The 24,636-nt window shown below is 36.8% G+C and overlaps 1 protein-coding gene across 1 annotated transcript in view; it reads right to left on the bottom strand.

Moving 5' to 3' along the window:
• Positions 1-24,636, bottom strand: part of Ada3 (transcriptional adaptor 3) — a 244,258-nt gene that overhangs the window by 105,029 nt on the left and 114,593 nt on the right. The window contains exons 5-6 of the mRNA XM_090410059.1: positions 10,188-10,319; positions 2,116-2,236 (exon numbers count right to left, since the gene is read on the bottom strand). Coding sequence (XP_090266185.1) covers positions 2,116-2,236; positions 10,188-10,319 — 253 coding nt within the window. The remainder of the gene's footprint in view (positions 1-2,115; positions 2,237-10,187; positions 10,320-24,636) is intronic.

Here is a 24,636-nt window from a genome sequence, read left to right as displayed (position 1 = left end):
AGTTTGTCTAAAGACCATGAAATATGCCACGCACTGTTGCTACTTCCTACAACATTTGCCATCCTTTCTTCCTCTAACACTATGGCTACTTCCTCCACTGTCTGCCATTGATGGGCTTCCATCCTCTGCCAGATTTGACACCTGAGGAACCTGTCTATTCAAATTTCCAGATCATTTTGCGTAAATTATTTGCAGTCATAGGACTCATTTTTAATCCCTTTAATGTTCTAAACTTTCACAATGCTGTCAATGCACAGCTGTCATTTTGGTAAAACAACTTCATGAGAAGTGCGTGATCCTTCAGTAATGGTGGCATTGTGCTTTAACACATTGTCTATTCACAGGCAATGAAGTGACATATTCTGCAGCTATATGCTTTTATAGAAGCCTCTTTCGAGGCATATGTTATTAGGGATATTTGTCATTTGCATAAATGGTATGGTCGCAGCGTTTCACAGCATACCAGGAGTATCATACATAATTTACAATTTATTGCAGCATCACATAATCAACCTAGTGGCAACTTTTAGAACAAACAATGGTTTCTGCACGAAATAAAATTCCACTGCCGCACACATCATCATGTTAAATATTAAATCATTCTGCTGAGTAGTTACCCAGTTACATGATTTTCTTTAGATTTAGGTATGACAGAAAGCTTTAGATGTCGCTGAGTGGATATTCGTACTCTAGTTCCACCACAATAAGTTCCACTGTGATCAGTCACACAAGTGTAGCAAACTAGCACTTCAAAATGGTGGCTGTTATAAATGCATGTATTCAACAGAACGTGATGACTGAATTCTTTACTGCAGAAGATGAGGCTAATGGAAATTCATATATGTCTGAAAAATGTATGTGGAGACTACACTATTGACATGAACAGAGAAACTTTATGAGTGGTGAAACAACCAAATGTTGCAATTGCAACATTTGGCTGTTTTACCAGTAGGCATGATGCCGTGATATCTTGTATATCTTGTATATTGTGGTTATTTCATTAAGAAGATTAAGCTCTAAACGGAATGTGCAATTTTCAATTATACTCATTCATAGCTAAGACTAGGACTCAACAAATATGCTGTAGATCGCACAAAATAGAATATTTTTTTTATTAAATAAAAGAAAACTTTCTAAACAAAATCTTTTCAACGTTAAGAAAACACAGGTGCAGCACTACTAATCGCTTTATGAAACTCCTAGTTACTTGAGATACATCATTAAAACAAATGGGGGTCTTTGGTGAGCACATTTTTTGGCAAGTAGACTTTGTATAATTTGTCAAGCCTTAGTTATGTCCATGATAATTTATAACTTGCTGATATTTACCACAGGTCAAAGTATTTACATGGGGGGGGGAGGAGAGAGAGACCTACTCAATAGATATCTAAATCACAGTATTCTCTAAGTCTCCCTCTAAATGTATCTTATATATATAAGTGTACATGTATGTATCAATCCTATCCAAGAAAGTTAGGATTTAAAGCAGATATAATCTAATCATTAATTATAAAAACTATGTAATCCTTAGCCTACCTGAATTAATCTGGGAACCTGCTCTACAGGCCAAATGTGGAATTTTTTTAAGGTGATTCAGACCTCCAAACAGAAGATAGTGTGTGTGTTGATCTTACACAAGGAGATGCAAATCGTCTCTTAGCTAACCACAATCATAAACATCCCTGCAACTAATCCATAACCTATGAGTTGAAGAGAGTGGGCAACATCCACTCTGCCAACCAAGCCAGTCTGGCTGGATGGCCAGAACAAGTGTATCTAGCACCTGAAACTTGTTACCATATATTTTTTAAAGCTATTGCATATTTTGAGAGACAGCAATTATTGCTGATATTCTTGTATCTAATAAGTGAAGATACAGTAAATTACTTCAGACACCTATTTCAAGGATAAAAATAAATTACAAATTACCATCTCTAAAAAAAATAAAAAAATTAGCAAACTTGACATGACAATATTGGAAGCAATTTTTTTTTTCAACATTTATTTATTTTATGAGATAATTTATTTTGATACTCTTTTCTCATTGACTTTTTGTTATTGCAATATTTCTGGAAAGTGCATAATTGAACTTTAATTAAAACAATAAAATATAACCTTCTTTCTGTTCTTCTATCATATCCTCCTGAGCCCACTTTAATGAATAATGCTTCCCAAGTGCTGGAACTTTATAATATTCAGAGTCTTCACTGTGTGATTTTATCAGGTCTTCCAATATCTGTAAAACCAATTCAAACAAGCATATTTAATTACCAGGTTACTTTAATAGGGGTGCAGATGCTCATAATTAAAATGAATTACTGATCCACTCAAATTCATCTTAAAACATCTGCAAAACAAAATCCACTTTCACCTATTTAATTATATTATTCATAATTCATATGACAATCTATATATACTATATATACAGTTAATTTGCATTAACAAAACAATGTCATAGAGACTGAGAAAAAGTCATAATGAAAAGCTGCTACAACAAAATTGGGAAAAATGTCTTTCCACTTTTCCCAAATCAATTCTGCTAAAAAATACATGCAAAATATCATAACAGTATGATGCATATAATATTTTAAGCTCTGAACATGCAATGATTAAAATCCTTTATTGGATTTTTGTTTGATATTTTGTAATATTTCAGCAAAAAATAGCTATATCACAATTATTGGTACAATCACAGACTGCCTTAAAAGAAGTTCATCTGAATTGCATAGCTCATAACTCAATAATCTTGTGTGGTTTCATACGTGTTCAGTTTCAGTCTTTTCTACAGGTTTTTAATGGTATTGTTCTGCTAGAATCGCTTCCATTAATCATAACCCTCTGTCTATAAAAACATGAATCACAATCTAGCTTAAAACCTACCAATTTAACTTATTCTCCCCTTTCATTCTTATCCTTGCCCTTGGGAACAGTAGTCCTCATATTGTGTTTCCCAAGGATTGTAATCTTTAGCCATTCATGAAACACATTTTTCTTTATTCTTAATCAAATGCTAACAAACAGAACCAATATACTATAGGTTTTGAAACCTCTCATGTTACAAACCTCTCCATTCATATTACAGTGCACTTGTGTGAAGAAAACACATTATGTGAATTTTATGTGTGAAAGGTTGTAGATCTATTGCACATTAGTACAATGGGAAGGTCTAAGGGTTTAGAAATTCTACTCTAGATACCAAATATTCCATTGCGCAATTTGGAAGAATAGTGGTACATTGTATCCTTCAATTGGAAAAGGCCTAAGTTCAATTCTTGTCGTGACAAGAAGAATCTTTATGTTTCCCCCCCTCCCCTCCCCCAGTTGAAGGTGAGTTAGCCAATCTCATATGAGTATACAGGGATTTTTTCTCTCAGAAACTCAAGTTTTTCATCATGCATACAGATAAATTAGCCATGGGAACACATGCAATTTACAGACAAAAAATAGTTGGAGTGGGCAGTACATGGTGTTGTGTGTAGATAACAATGGTAATGGCATTCTGTGTATTTTTTTTTATTAAATAATTTAAGGAAATTACAACGTGAACTAGAATATACATTAAAATAAATTTTAATATACTTCAATATTTCGGCAACATCACGTTGCCATTTTCAAGGAACTTAAGAACAAGACACGTGCATGCAGGCACAACAAACAGTAAGTGAGGAAGAAGCAGGAAGCTATTATTTCTCCTAAAGTCCTGATGGTGCCCCCTATTGGGCAATGTTGGTATTCTTGGGGGATTGGGCTGAAGGTCTTCTGATGTAAGTTTACCAAATTTGAGGCAGTCTCATGCAGCCAAATTTGTTGAGGTTTGGATTGTTTCTTAGGGCTGAAGCTGATTCCATGAAATTTGTATATTTCATATTTGTATTTACTATAGTGTATTATTGTGGCTTTCTTCCACCGTATTCTATGGCAGGTATCCAGCGCATGGTCGGCAAGACTAGAGTGGCTGTATTGATGAAACTGGATGTAATATTTGTGTTCTGAAATTCTGATATTTGCTGTCCTTCCTATTTGGCCAAAGTAGGATAGCTTACAACTGCAAGGGACCTGGTATACACCAGGTAGGTCTAGAGGGGGGGGGGGGGTCTTTAGTAGAGCAGATAAGGGATGCCGATTTTTTATATGGTCTGTAACAAGAAGTTAAGTCACGTTTTTTTTAGGATTTTTGTAATTTTTTCCGAGGTGCCTCGGATATAGGGTATGATGATGGATTTAGAGTAATCCTTGTTGTGTGTGTGTGTGTGTGGGGGGGGGTTTACTGGTTTCAATTTTTTTTAGATTTTTGGGGGGGGGGGGGGCATTGGCTGAGAAAGTGTCAATGTGGTTTAGTTCTGTGGTTTGTGGGCATTGTCATTTGAAAGATAAATTTAGCCCTGTTGTGTAGTGTCTTAATGACTCCATATTGTTGCGAGGAGGGGGTGGTGGTACTGTTTGTGTTAATTTATCTGCCTGTATGGGTGGCTTTTCTATAGACTGAGAAAACCAAGGTTCCATCAGGCTGGCGGGTGACTAGTGTGTCTAAGAAAGGAAGGAAGTTGTTTTTTTCCTCTTCCAGGGTGAATTTGATTCTGGGGTGTTGGTTGTTTAAGTGTGTTAGAAAGGAGAGGAGTGCATCAGAGCCATGTGGCCAAACAGTGAACACATCATCAACACAGCGAAGCCAAATGGTTGGTTTGGACAGAGTTTAAGGGCTTTCTCTTCAAAAGTCTCCATATAAAAGTTTGCCAAGGGTGGGGAGAGTGGAGAACCCATGGCTGTCCCCTCTATTTGTTTGTAGAATTTTCCTTGCCAAACAAAATAGCCTGAAGTTCATTGTGAACTGAAATAAGGCTGTGATATCGGGAGGAAATTTAGCTTGGATTAGCTCTAAGGATTCTTTGAGTGGGACATTTCTGAATAAGGAGGAGACATCAAAACTGACCATTATGTCAGTGTGTTTGAGTTTAAGGTTTTCTATGCTGGCTTTGAAGCGGGCTGAGTTTTTTGTGTATGAAGTGTGTGTTGCCAGTATGCTGTGAGAGAGCTTTGGCCAAATGTTTAGCTAGTTTGTATGTGGGGAATCAATGCCATCCACTATGGGGACATAATGGCACATTTTCCTTATGTATTTTTGGAAGTCCATAAATACGGGGGGGGGGGGGGGGGTATGGAGTTAAATGGTTTTAATTTGTTAGTGATTTCCACAGACCAAGAAGTGACCTTCTTAAGGAGCTTGGGGACTTTTCTAATTTATGAGTTGGTGGGATTGTACTCAATAGGGAGGTAAGTAGCCCAATCTAACAATAAAGCTTTCAGCTTACCTCCTCATTTACTGTTTGTTGTGCCTGCGTGCACGTGCCTTTCTTAAGTTTCCTTGAAAATGGCAACGTGACGTTGCCGAAATATTGAAGTATATTAAAATTTATTTTAAGGCATTCTGTGTAGTTGGTAGATTAGGTGGTGGAGACAGTTGTAGAGTACAATGCCCTCCCTCGATGAGTCCCTTGGAGGTGAAACAATAATAATAATAATAAATATTCAAGTTTCTCAAGCTACTCAGAAGCCATGAGTAGCTTGAGAAACTTGCAGAGAAAGTTTTCTACTAACTGAAGATATTCACAAACACCCCACATCTAAAGTGGGATTTGAAACCATGGACTACTGATTGGAGAGTAAAACACTGAAAGTGTATTAAGGTATTAACGTTTAACTAGAAACCCCTGCTTCAGCAAATAAAACAATTTTACTTTACCATATGCAAAAAATGCAGAGATTAATTTTTACTATTGAATGCATTTGTAAAATGGTTGCAACCCAAAATATTTCTTAGTCAGTCACATCACTTGCTGCTAACTCTTTAAACTGCAACAATCAAATACCAATATTTGGAAATTTTGCACCTACTTGGAGGATGCTATTAGTACATTTGTACAATGATCATGTACACGTGACCTTTAAACAAAAATTTAAATAAATATTTTTAAAACTCTGATCCCAGTACAGTACTGATGCACACACACGGCATTTATATAAAGTAGTCTATTATTTATATGAAGAGTACTGTCATCAAGCACCTTCACATCAACTGAAAAACAAATCCTCCACTCCCATTGGAAGCACTTACCTGGATATTTCAAATGACAGTAAGTTACCTACTTACCTGCCTATACTCTTTGTGCCTTGGGGCACAAATAAAACACAAAGACAGAGGTCACTCTTGTTTTCAATTCTTCTCTCTCTCTCAAGCTCATTCAACTAGCCATTTTTGTTTTTCTATCATTCTTCACCAAATTGATTCATTATACTGTCATAAGATTTATACTGTTTTTAATGCCACTTTATACTGTCATCTATAATTTCATCTGTATACTTTAATATCATCAAAACATGCTGATATACAAGCATAATTAGAAGAATTGTATAAGACAGGTGAAAAAGTTACTCTAATATGAATAAAACAATGGCTCTTAATTGAAAAACAAATGCTAGAAAAATAATAACCAATATACAGCAAAAGTTTAAAAATTTACATAAATGTTAGCTAATGTTGATACTGAAGGTGGAAATGACAAGAATATACAAGGAATGATGAAAGCAAACACTTTTCTGAAGGTTGAATAATATATGAAAATCATCAAAATATCACAGTAAAACCAAAATAAAAATCATTGCGAAAGCCAATTATATGGATTGGAGACGTGAAATTCAAAGAAACAGAAAAAACCACAAATTACTATGGCCAGCATTCCATAATTAAGTTTACATTATAATTAATCTCCTAACAATTTTCCTCCAAATTAGTATATTACTTGTCAGCCCCTCCAATATTGTCATATCTAACATTTGGTCTTCTAAGGAAGCTCTGAATGAATCAATCCACCTGGACCTTGGTCTTCCTCTGGGTTTTTTCCCCCCTATAATAATAATAGGGGGGGAAAAACCATCTTGGCATCAAACACCTGTTTTGCTAATCTTAGGTGATAATACCACCTAAGATTAGCCCCTTCTAACATATTCTTCAATGCTAACAATTCCAAATTCCTTCCTAATATCTTAATTTTTAATATGATTCTGCCACTGATGCCATTGTTCACTCCCTTAACCTTTCTGAGCTATCATATCTGTGGTCTCTAATCTTTGATGAAGTGCAGAGGCAAAGGAAAGCTTTAGCATTGGGGCAGTTGTCAAGAGTGATATTGTTAGAAGCAACACCAGTGGCAGGATATTTTAATCAACTATAAAAACTGGCACATTCTAAAAGGCGCTTAGCTGGTATCCAGAGAGTTCAATGAAAACAATTTAACAAACAACAATTTACAGAAAGGCAATTTATTTAAAAAAACAATTAATCGAAGAACAGTTAATTTTTGTTTGGGTAGGGCCTGTTATAGGTTATTAACTGATGAAATATTTCTTTATATGGAAGGTAGGCAGAGGGCACAGGGGACATCCATGAAAGTTAAGTTTGTGTGAGCTAACAAAGGAGCAGGAGCTAGATTTTTGTCCCTGATCTAGGAATTTTGTCCAAGGGCTCAATAATCTTGCAGAAGAAATGAAAACTTAGTGGGTTCTTTGTTCGTGGACTACCATAGCTAAAAGCATTGCAATATACTGATAAATGCTTTACTGCTGATGCCTTAAGTGTATAAGTGTTTTCCTGGAAATTGTACCTCCTTAAAAGTCGCTTTGTGACAAGAGGGAATGGGTATATTTCGAATATTTTAAATTTTTCATATTAGAAATACATTTTATTTAAGAGTTTAGAAAATTGCTGAATAGAAATACAATCGAGTTAGTATAGTGAATTGTATTCATTAATTGCATAATGACTGAAAATTATAATGATACGTATTTGGCATTTTAAAGACAAAGCTTTGTGCTATTGATATTGTTCTTTTTCTTTTTAATTCAAAACAACTTAATCAAAATTTGTACGCGAGTTTTTTCTTGATTTTTATCTAATGAATGGCTTTTTGCATTTCCTGTGTACCTTCTGAAAAATTTAATTAGCCAGAAAGCTGTTACCATTCTGTTCTTCTTATTCCTTCCCCTCCTTTTTTTCTTACTGATATGAATAGATGCCAAAGGATTAGGAAAGGCTGAAAAGATATAGGACATTGAGGAAAGGGGGGGGGGAGGAGAGAAAACACACTGTCAAAACCAGAAGACTTGGTATCCAAGGTGGCATAACTAGTCTTGGTATTATGGGAGGTTTTTTGCCACAGTTATCCATGCAGGAAGTAGAGAAGAAGAATGACACTAAGAAGAACAGCCTTATGATGTTATAACCATATGAATATGAGAGAAGTGGAAGGATGAAAGAAAAAGTGGTTGCAATGCATGCAGTGGCCTGGCAAATGATCAGAAGGCTCAACTGCCATTTCAGTAGGAGACAAGTTGGTCCTTTCAAAATTAAATTAGGATTTATTTTATTTATTTTTTGTAGCTGTTATGAGATACAGTGCAGACAGAGTGAAAAACCAGAGCCACTTGTAATGTCAATTTTTCTGCTTGGACCAGTTTGGCCCACTTATTGGAGAACTATGGATAGCAGTCAGGGATTATGTCCCCACGGTTAGCTTAGTGGCTTTGCGCTTCGCAACCACCTGGAGAAGGAGTGTCCTAGGGTTCGATTCCTGTCGACGACGTGAGGAGCTTAAGGATCTTCCTCAGCCATAGCCAAGTTAGCCAGTCTTGGGCGTGGACAGCAGGGTTTTTTCCACCAGTTTATCTGGGGTTTTTCATCCCGCAAGCAGGCAAACTGGCCCCGTGAACACACAGGGATAGAGTCAGGAATACTTAGAGGCATAGGGCTGACCTTTGTATCCTCATATTTCGGTTACGAAATCCAAGCATGCTTGGAAGGTTGTGGGCCTTAAACGCCTGTTAAAGCATTGGGATAGGATAGGCAGGGATTATGAGTAAAATAAGAAATGAAGGGCTTCATTCAAGCTAGAATTATTTTTATAATTCAATTAGAGTAGGTGTTTGGATCAGAAGAACAGAAACTACAAAAAAGAATAGTAAGGAAAGATGTTTCAATGGCACATTTTTACATTCCTTTGGTGTTGTTACAAATACACCACATAATACTATGGGCAAGACAGACTGGCTGGTCAAAGAACACTATGTACAAAAGGAAATTCGAACAATGATATGATCTTTCAAAGAGAAGAGTTGACAATTATAGTAAATATGGTCTTGGGAGGATAACAAAGTTTACTTTTTATTTGTGTTACCACTTCTTATGAGAAATACCTCAGGATTCCTTCCAGCATGTTGAGCCTCCTTAGCTAAGTCATTACTGACTTAGAAGAGTTTACAAGGTTTTTGCAAGCTAGATTATCTGAATCATTAATGTGCTCTCTCACTCCTACACAGGCTGCAGGTTTGAATCCAACTATAGGTGGGGAAGTTTGTGCATGGCTCCAAGCTGGAAATGAATTTTGTCACTTGATATTAGATCACTTTCCTGCTAATTGGCAACCTGGAGTAGTTTGAAAAAGATTCATGTTTGGTATCTAGAGTAGGGTTCATGATAATGTAAAAAAAATGAAAAACATTTTTGTTTTGAAAGTTGTATATTATGTTTCCATGAATTATGCTAAACAATGAGATATGACATGGTACCTGTTGTATCTTCTTCATCAAAACAAGAATATGCAAGAAATTAGCAGGTTACCTGATTACAAATGGTGACATGTTATACAAGTTAATAAACAGGAGAGTTTCATCCTCTTAAACATGAATGGTTTGCAAAAACAGATTAAATGTTCTAAGAGCACGTACTTTCTATAGAAAATAAATGTGTGCTACTTACATCCCTGGCTAGTGATGATATAATAAATATGGTGCTAGATTAGAGTGAACTCACATCTGGAAATTTTTTAGGGAAGATGAGATGAACACTGTGTTACCATTATAATAGTAACAGGGTTTCGTATACTTAGTGTTATATATTTATGATTAGCATTACACACACACATGCTAAATGTTTTTCATTTATCAATTTAAAACAAAAAATTTTGTTGAAGTTTAATAAAAAGATATGAAATCAAAATTTTATCAAAATCTCCTGCATCTGACAGTAACTCTGTTCCATGCATATCAATGAACAGCAAGATTTTTTCAGATTCCTGAAATAATTTAACAACATTACTACATACTTTAATATACATAATAAACATATATATACATACTTTAATGTCATCTTGAGTTATATCTGCACAATAAGGCTCAACAGATGACCAAAAGCGATTAGGTGCATCATTTTTTGGTAATCGAGGTGGCTCTAAAGGTGAATCTGTGAATTCATATTCTTGAAGTTTAGCCTAATAAAAGGGGAGAAAATCATTTAACATGATGCAACTTATTAATATATTAATAAAGTAACATGTCAACATCAATTCTTCATTCTGGTTGGTTCTGCTTCACTCCTAACATGAAGTAATCCCAAGGTATTAATATGAAGTACTGTAGTCACTTCATATTTATACCTTTGTCTTTGTACTTTGTAATACAACATATTTAATACTGGAATGGGGGGGGAGGGGAATTAGCTAAACTTTTAACAAACTGCAATTTATTTCATCTTGTAAATAACAAGATATAACAGTATCTGACTTATCAGGTGAGTTCAGCTTTCCATGGAAAAGTGCTATGACTAACTACAACTCTTTTTGCAATAACTATCATATTAAGAAATAAATATCTTCTATTTGAATATCAGGTTTAATAACATTTCCTTATTAACGTGGTCCATATGTCAGCCAAGTGAATAGCAATCTTTGCTGTCCAAGCATGAACAGCAAGGATGTTATTCACTATAAATTGAAATCTTATTGTGGTATGGATGTTTGCAAAAGACTTAGAGGTGAAAGACAATTTTTACTGCCCAGTTTGAGATCACCACCATTACAAGTGGAGGCCTGAAATGGTTGGGAAAAGTACTATGTTTGTATAAAGATTTCTTTGAAACTAGGCATGTTTAATAGAGCGAAGGCAAATTATATAACCCTCAGTCCATTTATAACACAAAATGTCAAAATACTTCATATTCTCATCATTTCTTAACTATAGAATAACACATATGCCACAGTAAATAACTTTTTCATTATGTAAATATTTCGTCTTATGTATCATAAGACATCATTGGCACAATTATCGAGTAACAATAGTGATTGAATTCAAAACACATTGGCATGCATGCTTAAATTGGAATCCCTCTACATATACAGTCATTTGTTCATGGATTAAACCTAATGGGTTTAATAAAAACTAACTAAAATTAAATTAAAATATAAGATACAATTGAGGATAATTTCCCAAACTTTTGAAATAGTGAGACAGTCATTCTGATTAAGATTAAATCTATGAAGTAAGGCTTCAGCACTTTCTTGGACCAGTTTGGCCCACTTGTTGGAGAACTATGGATAGCAGTCAGGGATTATGTCCCCACGGTTAGCTTAGTGGCTTTGCGCTTCGCAACCACCTGGAGAAGGAGTGTCCTAGGTTCGATTCCTGTCGATGACGTGAGGAGCTTAAGGATCTTCCTCAGCCATAGCCAAGTTAGCCAGTCTTGGGCGTGGACAGCAGGGTTTTTTCCACCAGTTTATCTGGGGTTTTTCATCCCGCAAGCAGGCAAACTGGCCCCATGAACACACAGGGATACAGTCAAGAATACTTAGATATATATGAATACTCAGGAATATATAAACGTTCATGTTTATATATGGATCTATGTAGTAGCTTAGCATTTTACCACTGGATCCCGTGGTTAATATTTTTGATTCCATGTTGTGCAAGACCAGATTTGTAAGGCTTGATAAGACAGATGTGGTCTTGATGTTCAGAGATACATTTATTTACAGATCTTCCTGTTTGTCCATAGTAAGACAAGCTACATGAACATGGTACTTTGTATATGCCAGGTAGCATCATAGGTGAGAGTCTGTCTTTTGGAGAAAGTAGCAAGTTGTGAATTTGGGTGATGGTTTTATAGGTAAAAATGAGTTCATATTTTTTCATAATTTTTGCCAAACTTTCAGAGATACCTTTAATATATGGTATAGGATTGGGCTTCTTGTCTGGGTTGCTTTGTAGGAGAGGGTTAATTATTTTTTTGGGTTATTATTGGATTATATCCATTTAATAAGGCTTTTTTTAGCATATCCGCTCTCCAGCCAAAAGGCTGTGGGTTCAAATCCCACCGTGGGCATGGATGTTTGTGATTGTAAAAATACTAGTGGTGGTGGTGGTGGTTGGCGGTATATGGCGTTGGTGTAGATGAAGAAGGTAGTTGTGGGTGGTGGAGACGGAGAGTTATAGAGTTATAGTGCCATCCCTCGACGAGTCTTTGGACTCTCTGGAGGTGTGTTATGTAATAATAACAACATAATAATAATAATGTAATAATAATAATCTTGTGTGCTCTGGATACTAAAGATTTTATGATGCCATATTTTTGAGATATATATTGTGATGTATTGTGGATATAACGACCTGAAAAAGTTGGTTTTTGGTAGACAGAAGCAGAAATGGATCCATCTTGTTTATGCTGGATGTGCATCAAGAAAGGAAATACCTTTTGATGATTCTTTTTCTAGTGTGAACTTGATACTAGGATGTTGATTTTTTGTAGAAATGAGTCTGGTTTTGTGTGACTCCAAACTGCAAAGACATCAATGTACCATAGCCAATTTGTTGGTTTTGGGTCAAGAGCAAAAATTCAATCTTCTAGGTGTTCGAGAAAAAAAGTTGGCTTATGTGATAAAAACGAGCCCATTGCTGTTCCTTCCTCTTGTTTATATATTTTATCTTCCCATGTGAAGTAACTTGATGTGATTGCAAAATGAATAATTCCACTATGTCTGATGGATGGGGTTAAAAATTCTATTGTCTCTTTATGAGGGATATTAGTGAAGAGAGAGAGACAATGTCAAGGCATGTCTGTATCTGCTAGTTTAATGTGTTTTATTCTTGTATGAAATTCTATGGAATTTTTTATCAAAGAAGCTGAGGGGCCAATGAGGGTACAGAGAAGGTTAGACAGAAAACTTGATATTTTATACATGGGACTGCCTATAGAATCCACAATTGGTCTAATTGGACAGTTACTTTTATGTAATTTTGCTGAACCACATATTCTAGGTCTTGCATGGTATGTTTTGAGTTTTTTTATGGTTTCTTGATCTATGGATGTTGTTTCATCCAATAACTTGAGTTTTTTGAGCTGACTTTTGGAAGGATCAATATTAAGCTGAGAGTATGTATTGCGATTAGAAAGCAGTAATATTGCCTTTGTCAGCTTTGGTGATAACTATGTTATTATTTTGTTTTAAGGAATTCAGCGTTTTCAATTCTGATAGTTGGGTATCATAGATCACTTTGGCTATTTCAAAACGTAGTCTATTAGCTTTAATACTAGACAAATGACTGGTGTTCACTTCAATGTTGTATGAAATCTAAATATGGAATATGTTTTGGACGAAATCTTTGGGCAAATATATAGAAAATCGCCATTTCTTGATTATTTAGATAACATATATTACTCCTGGTAACCCCTATTGGGCCTAAATCAAATTCCTACCTCACCAATTTTCCCTTCGATGTTGAAGTTTAACAGCCTTTCAAAGTAACTACTCCAGACATGTAGGCTATTTTAATCCTCAGTTTTCATGTGACATTTATCATCTGATTCCTTTCAGTACTCTTTCTCTATTTCTAAACTCTTTCTATAGCCTCCAAAATTCTTATTTTAATACCTTCCTGATATTTACTATTTTCTTACCAAAGTTCTCCCATGACTTTTGTTCAGCTAGTTTTACATAATGCTTCACTTACATTTTTCTATCCATTCTCTCAGAGAACATGATGACTCGCTTCCCAAGAGCTTTAGATATGCTTTTTTTTTTTTTTTTTTTTGTTGTTTTCCTAGTTTGCCTGTTTATCTTCGAGTCCATCGTGGAGTTCTTATTTTCTCACCACCTACTTCTCTAGTTGAATCACTGAATGTTTTCAGGTTCTGCCACTGAATCACCAAGGTTTGATTCTTGTCTTCAAACTTTCCATTTTTTTCTTGAATAATATTTGTGAATTTGAGTTTACACCTCACCTCTGAAAGCTGCTCAACTATGCTTCATTTTAAAACTTTCTTACACTTCTTTTCAATATGATATTAAATTTTATCCTACTCAAATCTAAATGGTAATAATATCTGATTTAATTTTCTGTTTTTTTTCTTGTGTCCAAAACTAGCATGAGGATATTGCTCTGAACAATAACATAATCAATGAGACTTTTCTAATTTCCTATCTTCTCTTCATATAAATTTGTATACACAACTTTACGTGTGCATAAGGATGTGTACCATTATTATTAGCTTTGGCTACTTTCTCCAAATTTTCGCAAAAACACTTGCATGTTAGTAATCATATTCTACTCTGCTGTTTAGATCTCCAATAAGAACCAACTTTGTTTCAGCTGGCTTTTCTAATGACTTGAAAAAATTCCGCCATTTCTTCCTTAGTAGAACCTTTTATAGGACTTTTTCACTAAATTATTTCAGGAAATTACAGCGTACTAGGATATACATTAAAATAAATTTTAATATATTTTCTATATTTTGGCAACGTCACGCTGCCATTTTCAAGAACTTAGGTACAAGATATGTGCACGCAGGCACAGCACAAACAATAAATGAGTAAGAAGAATGAAGCTAATATTTCTCCTAAAGTCCTGACCAAAGCCAAACCACCTAAAACCAACATGCCCAGTAAAGAAATTAAATCTCTATTAGAATTAAAGAAAAACAAAGAAAATAATAATCACCAAAGCTGACACAGTAGTGCTGAACCAAAAAGATTACACAGGTAAGCTGAAATCTCTATTGTTAGATCCTGCCACTTACCTCCCCATCGAATACAATCCCACCAACTCACAAATTAGAAAACTCCACAGGCTCCTTAAGAAGGTCACTTCTTGGCCTGTGGAAATCACCAACAAACTAAAACCATATAACTCCATACCCCCCGGATTTATGGACTCCCAAAAATTCACGAACGAAAACGTGCCATTACGTCCCATAGTGGATGGCATTGATTCCCCCACATATAAACTAGCTAAACATTTGACCAAAGCTCTCTCACACTATACTGGCAACACACCTTCATACATAAAAAAACTCAGCCCACTTCAAAGCCAGCATAGAAAACCTTACACTCAAACACACTGACATAATGGTCAGTTTTGATGTCTCCTCCTTATTGACGAATGTCCCTCTTAAAGAATCCTTAGAGCTAATCCAAGCTAAATTTCCTCCCGATATCACAGCCCTATTTCAGTTCACAATGAACTCGGGCTATTTTGTTTGGCAAGGAAAATTCTACAAACAAATAGAGGGGACAGCCATGGTTTCTCCACTCTCCCCACCCTTGGCCAACTTTTATATGGAGACTTTTGAAGAGCAAGCCTTGAACTCTGCCCCACAAAAACCAACCATTTGGCTTCGCTATGTAGATGATGTATTCGCTATTTGGCCACATGGCTCTAATGCACTCCTCTCCTTCTTAACACACTTAAACAACCAACACCCCAGAATCAAATTCACCCTGGAAGAGGAAAAAAACAACTGCATTCCGTTCTTAGACACACTAGTCACCCGCCAGCCTGATGGAACCTTGGTTTTCTCAGTATATAGAAAACCCACCCATACAGGCAGATACATTCACCAACAACCCCCCCCCCCCCCCCTCAACAACAATATGGAGTCATTAAGACACTGCGCAACAGGGCAAAACTTATCTGCTTGAATGACAATGCCCTAACCACAGAACGAAACCTCATCTTCAACACGTTCTCAGCCAATGGCTACCCCCCCCAAAAAAATCCAAAAAATATTAAAACCAGTAAACCACAACCCCCCCCCCCCTCACAACAAGGATTACTCTAAATCCATCACCATACCTTACATCCGAGGCACCTCAGAAAAAATCACAAAAATCCTAAAAAAACATAACTTAACTTCTTGTTACAAACCATATAAAAAATTGGCATCCCTGATCCGCTCAACAAAAGACCAACCCCCCCCCCCCCTAGACCTACCTGGTGTATACCAGGTCCCTTGCAGCTGTAAGCTGTCCTACTTCGGGGCCAAACAGACAGGACAGCAAATATCAGAATTTCAGAACATAAGGACTACAACCAATACAGCCACTCTGGTCTTGCTGACCATGCTCTGGATACCTGCCATAGAATACGGTGGAAAAAAGCCAGGATAATACACCATAGCAAATACAGATATGAAAGGCTTTTCATAGAATCAGCTTCAGCCCTTAAAAACGAGCCTAACCTCAAAAAATTTGGCTGCATGAGACTTCCTCAAATTTGGGAAACCTACATCAGAAGACCTTCAGCCCAATCGCCCAAGAATACCAACATCGCTCACTAGAGGGCACCATCAGGACTTTAGGAGAAATATTAGCTTCATTCTTCTTACTCATTTATTGTTTGTGCTGTGCCTCTGTGCACATATCTTGTACCTAAGTTCTTGAAAATGGCAGCGTGACGTTGCCGAAATATAGAAATATATTAAAATTTATTTTAATGTATATCCTAGCACGTTGTAATTTCCTGAAATAATTTAGTGAAAATGCATAACCAACGTCTAAGCCTTTCCCACGAGAATTACGATAATCCACGGAGATGTTACCGCACGTAAAGCACGCCATTACGGTAAATTGAAGGTGAAGCTAGCAAGACAACTGAATCGTCTCGCCTTCCTGAAGTACTGCCGGGATAACCAGGTAATTCCCAACTGTGTGAAATTGAAGCACCGTTTCTCTTCGCAAAAGGCACTTCGTATCTATAACCGTGCCAGCCAAGCCTTACTCAGAGAACAAATTGCCGCCACTCGCCGTTTCCTGAGTGAAGCTAACTCAGCTATACAGGCACTCGAAGATGACCTTTCAGGCACCTTAAGCCACGAAATTTGGTCGATTTTACACGACATCTCGTGCACTGCAGCGGAGAAAGAGTTTAAATTAGTCCGAGACCGACATATCAAAAAATTCGAAAATTTAAAAAAGGTCGCAATCTCTAAACCGCAACTTCCTACCAATACGGTAGTGAATCTGTCGTCACTAAGTGTGAAACCTGAAGCACTCGATGCCCTTGCACGTGGCCACAACTTTGCCATTGCGCCCAAAAGAATACCTGCTGAGGATATCATGATACGGATTGAACGCGGGATCCGACACCTCCCAAGCCACGTCGCCAACGATATTAGACTGGATGTAGCTTGTGTTCTGACCAAAGCCAAACCACCTAAAACCAACATGCCCAGTAAAGAAATTAAATCTCTATTAGAATTAAAGGAAAACAAGAAACTAATAATCACCAAAGCTGACAAAGGGAATGCCACAGTAGTGCTGAACCAAAAAGATTACACAGGTAAGCTGAAATCTCTATTGTTAGATCATGCCACTTACCTCCCCATCGAATACAATCCCACCAACTCACAAATTAGAAAACTCCACAGGCTCCTTAAGAAGGTCACTTCTTGGCCTGTGGAAATCACCAACAAACTAAAACCATATAACTCCATACCCCCCCGGGATTTAGGGACTCCCAAAAATTCACAAGGAAAACGTGCCATTACGTCCCATAGTGGATGGCATTGATTCCCCCACATATAAACTAGCTAAACATTTGGCTAAAGCTCTCTCACACTACACTGGCAACACACCTTCATACATAAAAAACTCAGCCCACTTCAAAGCCAGCATAGAAAACCTTACACTCAAACACACTGACATAATGGTCAGTTTTGATGTCTCCTCCTTATTTACGAATGTCCCTCTCAAAGAATCTTAGAGCTAATCCAAGCTAAATTTCCTCCCGATATCACAGCCCTATTTCAGTTCACAATGAACTCAGGCTATTTTGTTTGGCAAGGAAAATTCTACAAACAAATAGAGGGGACAGCCATGGTTTCTCCACTCTCCCCACCCTTGGCCAACTTTTATATGGAGACTTTTGAAGAGCAAGCCTTGAACTCTGCCCCACAAAAACCAACCATTTGGCTTCGCTATGTAGATGATGTATTCGCTATTTGGCCACATGGCTCCGATGCACTCCTCTCCTCCTTAACACACTTAAACAACCAACACCCCAGAATCAAATTCACCCTGGAAGAGGAAAAAAAACAACTGCATTCCGTTCTTAGACACACTAGTCACCCGCCAGCCTGATGGAACCTTGGTTTTCTCAGTATATAGAAAACCCACCCATACAGGCAGATACATTCACCAAAACTTCCCCCCCCCCCCACAACAATATGGAGTCATTAAAACACTACACAACAGGGCAAAACTTATCTGCTCGAATGACAATGCCCTAACCACAGAACGAAACCACATCCTCAACACGTTCTCAGCCAATGGCTACCCCCCCAAAAAAAATCCAAAAAATATTAAAACCAGTAAACCACAACCCCCCCCCTCCCCCTCACAACAAGGATTACTCTAAATCCATCACCATACCTTACATCCGAGGCACCTCAGAAAAAATCACAAAAATCCTAAAAAAACATAACTTCTTGTTACAAACCATATAAAAAACTGGCATCCCTGATCCGCTCAACAAAAGACCAACCTCCTCCCCCTAGACCTACCTGGTGTGTACCAGGTCCCTTGCAGCTGTAAGCTGTCCTACTTCAGCCAAACAGGCAGGACAGCAAATATCAGAATTTCAGAACATAAGGACTACAACCAATACAGCCACTCTGGTCTTGCTGACCATGCTCTGGATACCTGAAATAGAATACGGTGGAAAAAAGCCAGGATAATACACCATAGCAAATACAGATATGAAAGGCTTTTCATAGAATCAGCTTCAGCCCTAAAAAACGAGCCTAACCTCAACAAATTTGGCTGCATGAGACTTCCTCAAATTTGGGAAACCTACATCAGAAGACCTTCAGCCCAATCGCCCAAGAATACCAACATCGCCCACTAGAGGGCACCATCAGGACTTTAGGAGAAATATTAGCTTCATTCTTCTTACTCATTTATTGTTTGTGCTGTGCCTGCGTGCACATATCTTGTACCTAAGTTCTTGAAAATGGCAGCGTGACGTTGCCGAAATATAGAAATATATTAAAATTTATTTTAATGTATATCCTAGTACGTTGTAATTTCCTGAAATAATTTAGTGAAAATGCATAACCAACGTCTAAGCCTTTCCACGAGAATTACGATAATCCACTTTTATAGGACTATAATGCACATTTTATTTAATGGCTTTGTGTCTGTCAGAACATTATGCTCTACAGTATTATGTATGTATTATGTTGCTGTAAACTGTTATACTTCATCATTCTGATATTTGCCCACGTTACTCTACTTGACATTGCCTTCCATTCATGAAGATTATCCATGTATTTACTACAGCCAGATCTTTTCCCTGATCACCATTACCTGAATACAATACCTGACATGTGTTCCTTAGAAAATTCTCACCTCTTTTTGTTTCATTACCATCGATCATTTCAATCTGGGAGTTAGCCAATTCTTATGCCACTTTCATTTCTTTACCATTGATGCTTCTTATGTTGATGGTGCCAATCTTGAACTCTGCTGATGTTGGATCTGTTTCATTAGCTAACTTTTCACTGCTCACCTTGGTTTGATGCAAAAAACAATGGGGACCTTATTTAACTAGACAACACCCCACCTAGCATAAAATTCTATCATGTTGTACCATCATTTTATTTTGGCTTAAGCCAATAAGAATACAATTTGGTCAGCTACATCCTAAATTTCCAGCTTATCTTTGTTCATTCAGTATCCAGATAGATACTGAATAGTCAGTTCTAAGCATCTCTTGTGTACATGGAGTTTAATAAAGAATTAAAACATTATTATTATTGTACTGGTATCTCCATGGAGTCAGAAGACTCACTGTGGGAGATCCATTATCCACACAATACTTATCATACCCCTCCTTAAACTCATTCATTGATGAAGCACCCATAACCACTTCTGGCAACCCTTTCCACCCATTCACCATCCTCCAAGCAAAAAATCTAGTCCTAACACTGCGAACCACACTCTAACACTGTTTCCACTAGTGACCCCCTTGTTCTTTCTTTCTTGCCATATATTGAAAAACATCTTCAGCTCCAATCCTATAAAGCTTCTTTAAAAACAAATGCTTTTATCAGATCTCCTCTTTTTCACCTATCAGCTAATTTCTAAAGCCTACAGACCATGAGTCTATTCTCATAGGGAGCATTCCACAGACCTGTCACAATCTTTGTCACTCGCCTCTGAAACCTCTCCGTGATATCTTCATCCCCACGGAATCCAGGTGTTCAGATCTGTTTGCAGTAGTCCAGATGTGACCTTATTAAAGCCTTATGGGGAACAATTACCTCTCTATCCCAGATTGATATTATGTTCTTCAACAACCCCATAATCTAATGTGCATTTTGATTATCTTTGCAAATATGCCCTCTCAACTTCAACTCCCTGTCCACAATCATGCCCTAGTCCATAGCCTCATCAGTTTCCTGCAGTTCAATTCCATCAATATAGCACATGCTTTCTGATCTCTTCCCAATTATCAGATCTTATATTTCTGTCTTTTAAGGCACTTTTTACTGTATCAATCCACCTATACCATGGTCTTCCTCTGGGTCTTTATCCTGCAATCCTGGCGGAGAACACTTGTTTTGCTAACCTTTCCTCTCCCCATTCTGTCTAAGTGACCATATCACCTGAAATTAGCTCTGCTAACACATTCCTGGATGCGAACTTGACATTGTTAGCATCCAGGACTGTGTTAGCAGAAGCGGTATGGTCACTTAAACTGAATGGGAGAGGAAAGGTTAGCAAAACAAGTGTTCTCTGCCAGGGTTGGCAGGAAAAAGACCCAGAGGAAGACCAAGATATAGGTGGATTGATACAGTAAAAAGTGCCTTAGAAGATAGAAATATAAGATCTGATAATGTTGGAGTCTTTAAGGTAACAGATAGATTTGGAGGAAAATTGTAGATAGGAAGTTAGTACATAAACTACTCTTTGTTAATTTGTTATTTTATATCTTCCAATATGCTTTTTAATATAAAAACTACCAGTATGCTTTTAAAGTAAAAAAAATGGAATGTAATAAATCATGAACTATTATAAGCCACAGGTAAAATTTTAACAGAATAGTTCATAATTGCTGACCATATGTTATGTTACTATATTATATAACATATATATTATATATATAACATATATAGTTGGGAATAAATACATCACATTTGTATGCCATGTTTTTTGAAATGTTTTGAAACTCAGGGGCTACCCTGAGTGTCAAGTCTTCAAAATTCGAGTCATCAGAATTTAAAAACTGGCCTACCAGTCTGGAACTCGGGGGGTTGGATGCCGTATGGGCCAGAGGGGGTGGATCCCCCTTTTGAAGACTCGACACTCAGGGGCTACCGAGTGTTGAGTCTTCAAAATTCAAAGAGAACCAGGCCTACCAGTCTGTAACACGGGGGTGGGGGGGGGCATAGCCCCCCCTAGTATATACTATATAACATACTATATTATGTTAATTAAATTCGTGACTTCCATGGTGATGTAATGTTTGTGATTAATTCTATGAAAACAGATGAACTACAAGTAAAAAATAATTCTTTTTACTTGTAGATCATTTAGAAAAAATAATTCAACAATTATTTTTTCACAATATTTCAGTTGAAATATTTTGAAAAAAAATTTTTTATTTATTTTTTTTGAAATTCATGACTTATTTTTAACGGTATTAACACTAAATGAACTATTTTATAAAAAAAATTATGTTTTATTAACTTGCTTATATTTTGCTGAATTTCAAATCAGCAACTTCAGAGCACAACACAGCAGTGACCTAAGTGAAACAATACAATTGTAATGGACAAAAAATGTAAAGTCCTAATTTGGCAGCCTCTAATCTTGTAAAAAAAAAGTATTACAGCTATGTGGGAGTTGCTCTTAAGATAACAGACTCCAAAATTTTTGGCAAATTAATGAAACCATATTTGTTCATTTTAGGAGAATTTTTCATAGCCATGGTTGACTCAAAAAAATAATCTTTCAGATCTGTAAAATCTTCTAAACAGCACATTAGTTTTCTTCCATGTAATCCTGTATGAAGGAGTGTCCAAAGCATGGTCTGCCAGTCCTGACTTGCCATAATAATGGTAGTGAATGTATTTTTTATGTTCTTCCAGGCAGATGTTAACAGATCTTCCTGAGGGCTAAATCACAGTCACAAGGAGCTTAATGCACTTCAGGGTATGCTACAGGTAAAGTTTATCCTTAGTAGAGCAGATCAGAGTTGCTAATTTAATATGAGGTTTGAATGTGGTGCAAAAGTCCTGTTTTGTTAGTACTTTGGCTATCTTTTCTGATGTACCACTAACATAGAGAAAAGGAATGGTAATGTTGTGTTCCTGTGTATTACAGGAGGGAGAATTAAAGGGGGCTATGTAATATTTTATCTATTTTATAGGAATTGTGTAAGTGTTTTTAAAATACCATACTGTTGGGCTAGATGATGAGATTGTTTATATAGGGTGTGTGTGTGTGTGTGTGTGTGTGTGTGTGTGTGTAGTGTACTGTACTGTCCATGAGGCCAAATGGCAAACACATCAACAAATCAAAACCACACTAGGGGCTTGTATATAGCTGTGGTATTTTTTTTTCTAAGTGTTCCATGTAAAAGTTTGCTAAAGGAGGTAGATGGGGTAACCCACAGCAGCACCATTAACCTGTTTGTAGATTTCTCCCCACCAAGTAAAGTAACTGGCATATGCAGTAAATTTGAATAATTCAAAGATATCAAGGGGAAATTTAGAACTTAATCAAATCAAGTATCTATTAGACATACATTGGTAAATAAAGAGGTGACATCAAAACTTTGCCATTTATTCTGAATTTCTAAGGATATACAAGGGTTGTTCGATAAGTCCGTGCAAAAATGAAAACAATTTTTTTGAGACAAACATTTTTTATTTTTCAACATAGTCTCCTTTGAGGTCTATACACTTAGTCCAAAGATGATCGAGTTTTTTGATCCCGTCCATATAGTATGATTTGTCCGACTCTTCAAAATAGGTAGTTGTTTTGGCAATCACCTGATCGTTTGATGAAAATCTCTTTCCTGGCAGCCGTTTTTACATGTTTGGAAACAGATAGTAGTTCGAGGGAGCCAAATCTGGAGAGTAGGGAGGATGCGAAAGGACTTCATAGCATAAATCGAAGAACAATTGTACTGTCACAATTGCAGAAGAGCGAGTGGTGCATTGTTGTGGTGAAAAAGAATCTTCTTTTTCGCCAAGTGCAGTTGTTTTTCCTTTATTTCATTATTTAAATGATCCAGCAAAGACACATAATACACTCCAGTAATTGTTTTGCCCTTTTCCAAGAAGTCTATCAAGATTATGTCACGAGCATCCCAGAAGACAGTGGACATAACCTTTCCTGCTGAAGGAACAGTTTTCACTTTCTTTGGTGCAGATTTCCCGCTTGCAACCCATTGTTTTGACTGTTCCTTGGTCTCAGGCTGGTAGTGATGAATCCATGTTTTGTCCACTGTTATGAAACGACACAAAAATTCCTCTGGATTCCGTTGAAACAGCTTCAAGCTGTCCTTGCAACAGTTCGCACGTTGACTCTTTTGATCCTGTGCGAGCAAATCTGCCATCCATCTTGCAGATAGTTTTCTCATATGTAAATATTCATGTAAAATATTATGTACGCGGTCATAGATGCCCACAGCTTAGCAATTTCACGCGCCTTCACTCTTCTATTATCCACCATATCATGGATTTTTTCAACAATTTCTGGAGTACTGACCTCAACAGGGCGTGCAGAATGTTCAGTGTCACTTGTGCTCATATGGCCACTTCGAAAGTTACTAAACCACTTATAAACCGTTCTAATCATGCAAACTCACCATAATTTATCAAGCTTAGCTTTGGTTTCCTAAGCCGTTTCGCCTTTCAAAAAGTAATGTTTAATCACTACACAAAATTCTTTGATTGATTCAAATGAATGCCAAACACAGAGTAATAGATCTATCTGACCGAAAATTATTGTGTTATCCTCCAACAGTTGCCAGAAACTAAAAATAACCTCGATACGTACTGGTGGCGCCATCTCTTCGACATTGCATGGATTATCGAACAGCCCTCGTATGATTAACTTATGATTTGAAATGGGCTGAATTTTTTTTACAAAAGTAGAGGAGTTGACAGTAAGGGGGACAAGAGACTTGGCTATTGTTGGGAAAGTTTATAAGTGGGACTATCTATGCTATCAACTATACGGTGCAGGGGGATATTAGATTTGTGGATTTCTGGTAATCAATACGTGCGGGGTGGTTTAACATGAACAGATTTTATTTTTTTGATGATTTCTTTGAGTGAAGAAGTCACTTTTTTCAATAATTTATGAACTTTTTTTTCCCTTTGAGCCCCATTACTTCTCCCTCCTCTAATACACAAGAACACAACATTATCATTTACCCTATGTCAGAAGTACACCAGAAAAAATAGCCAAAATAGCCAAAAAATAAAACATGGCCTTTGCACCACATTCAAACCTCATGTTAAAT

Source organism: Typopeltis vanoorti, chromosome 20 (assembly GCF_054136105.1).
Source record: "Typopeltis vanoorti isolate ZY-2024b chromosome 20, IOZ_Tvanoo_1.0, whole genome shotgun sequence".
In the NCBI taxonomy this organism is placed as follows: Eukaryota; Metazoa; Arthropoda; class Arachnida; order Uropygi; family Thelyphonidae; genus Typopeltis; species Typopeltis vanoorti.
The sequence above is the reverse complement of the archived record's forward strand: the minus strand, read 5'-3'. Positions and strand labels throughout refer to the sequence as shown.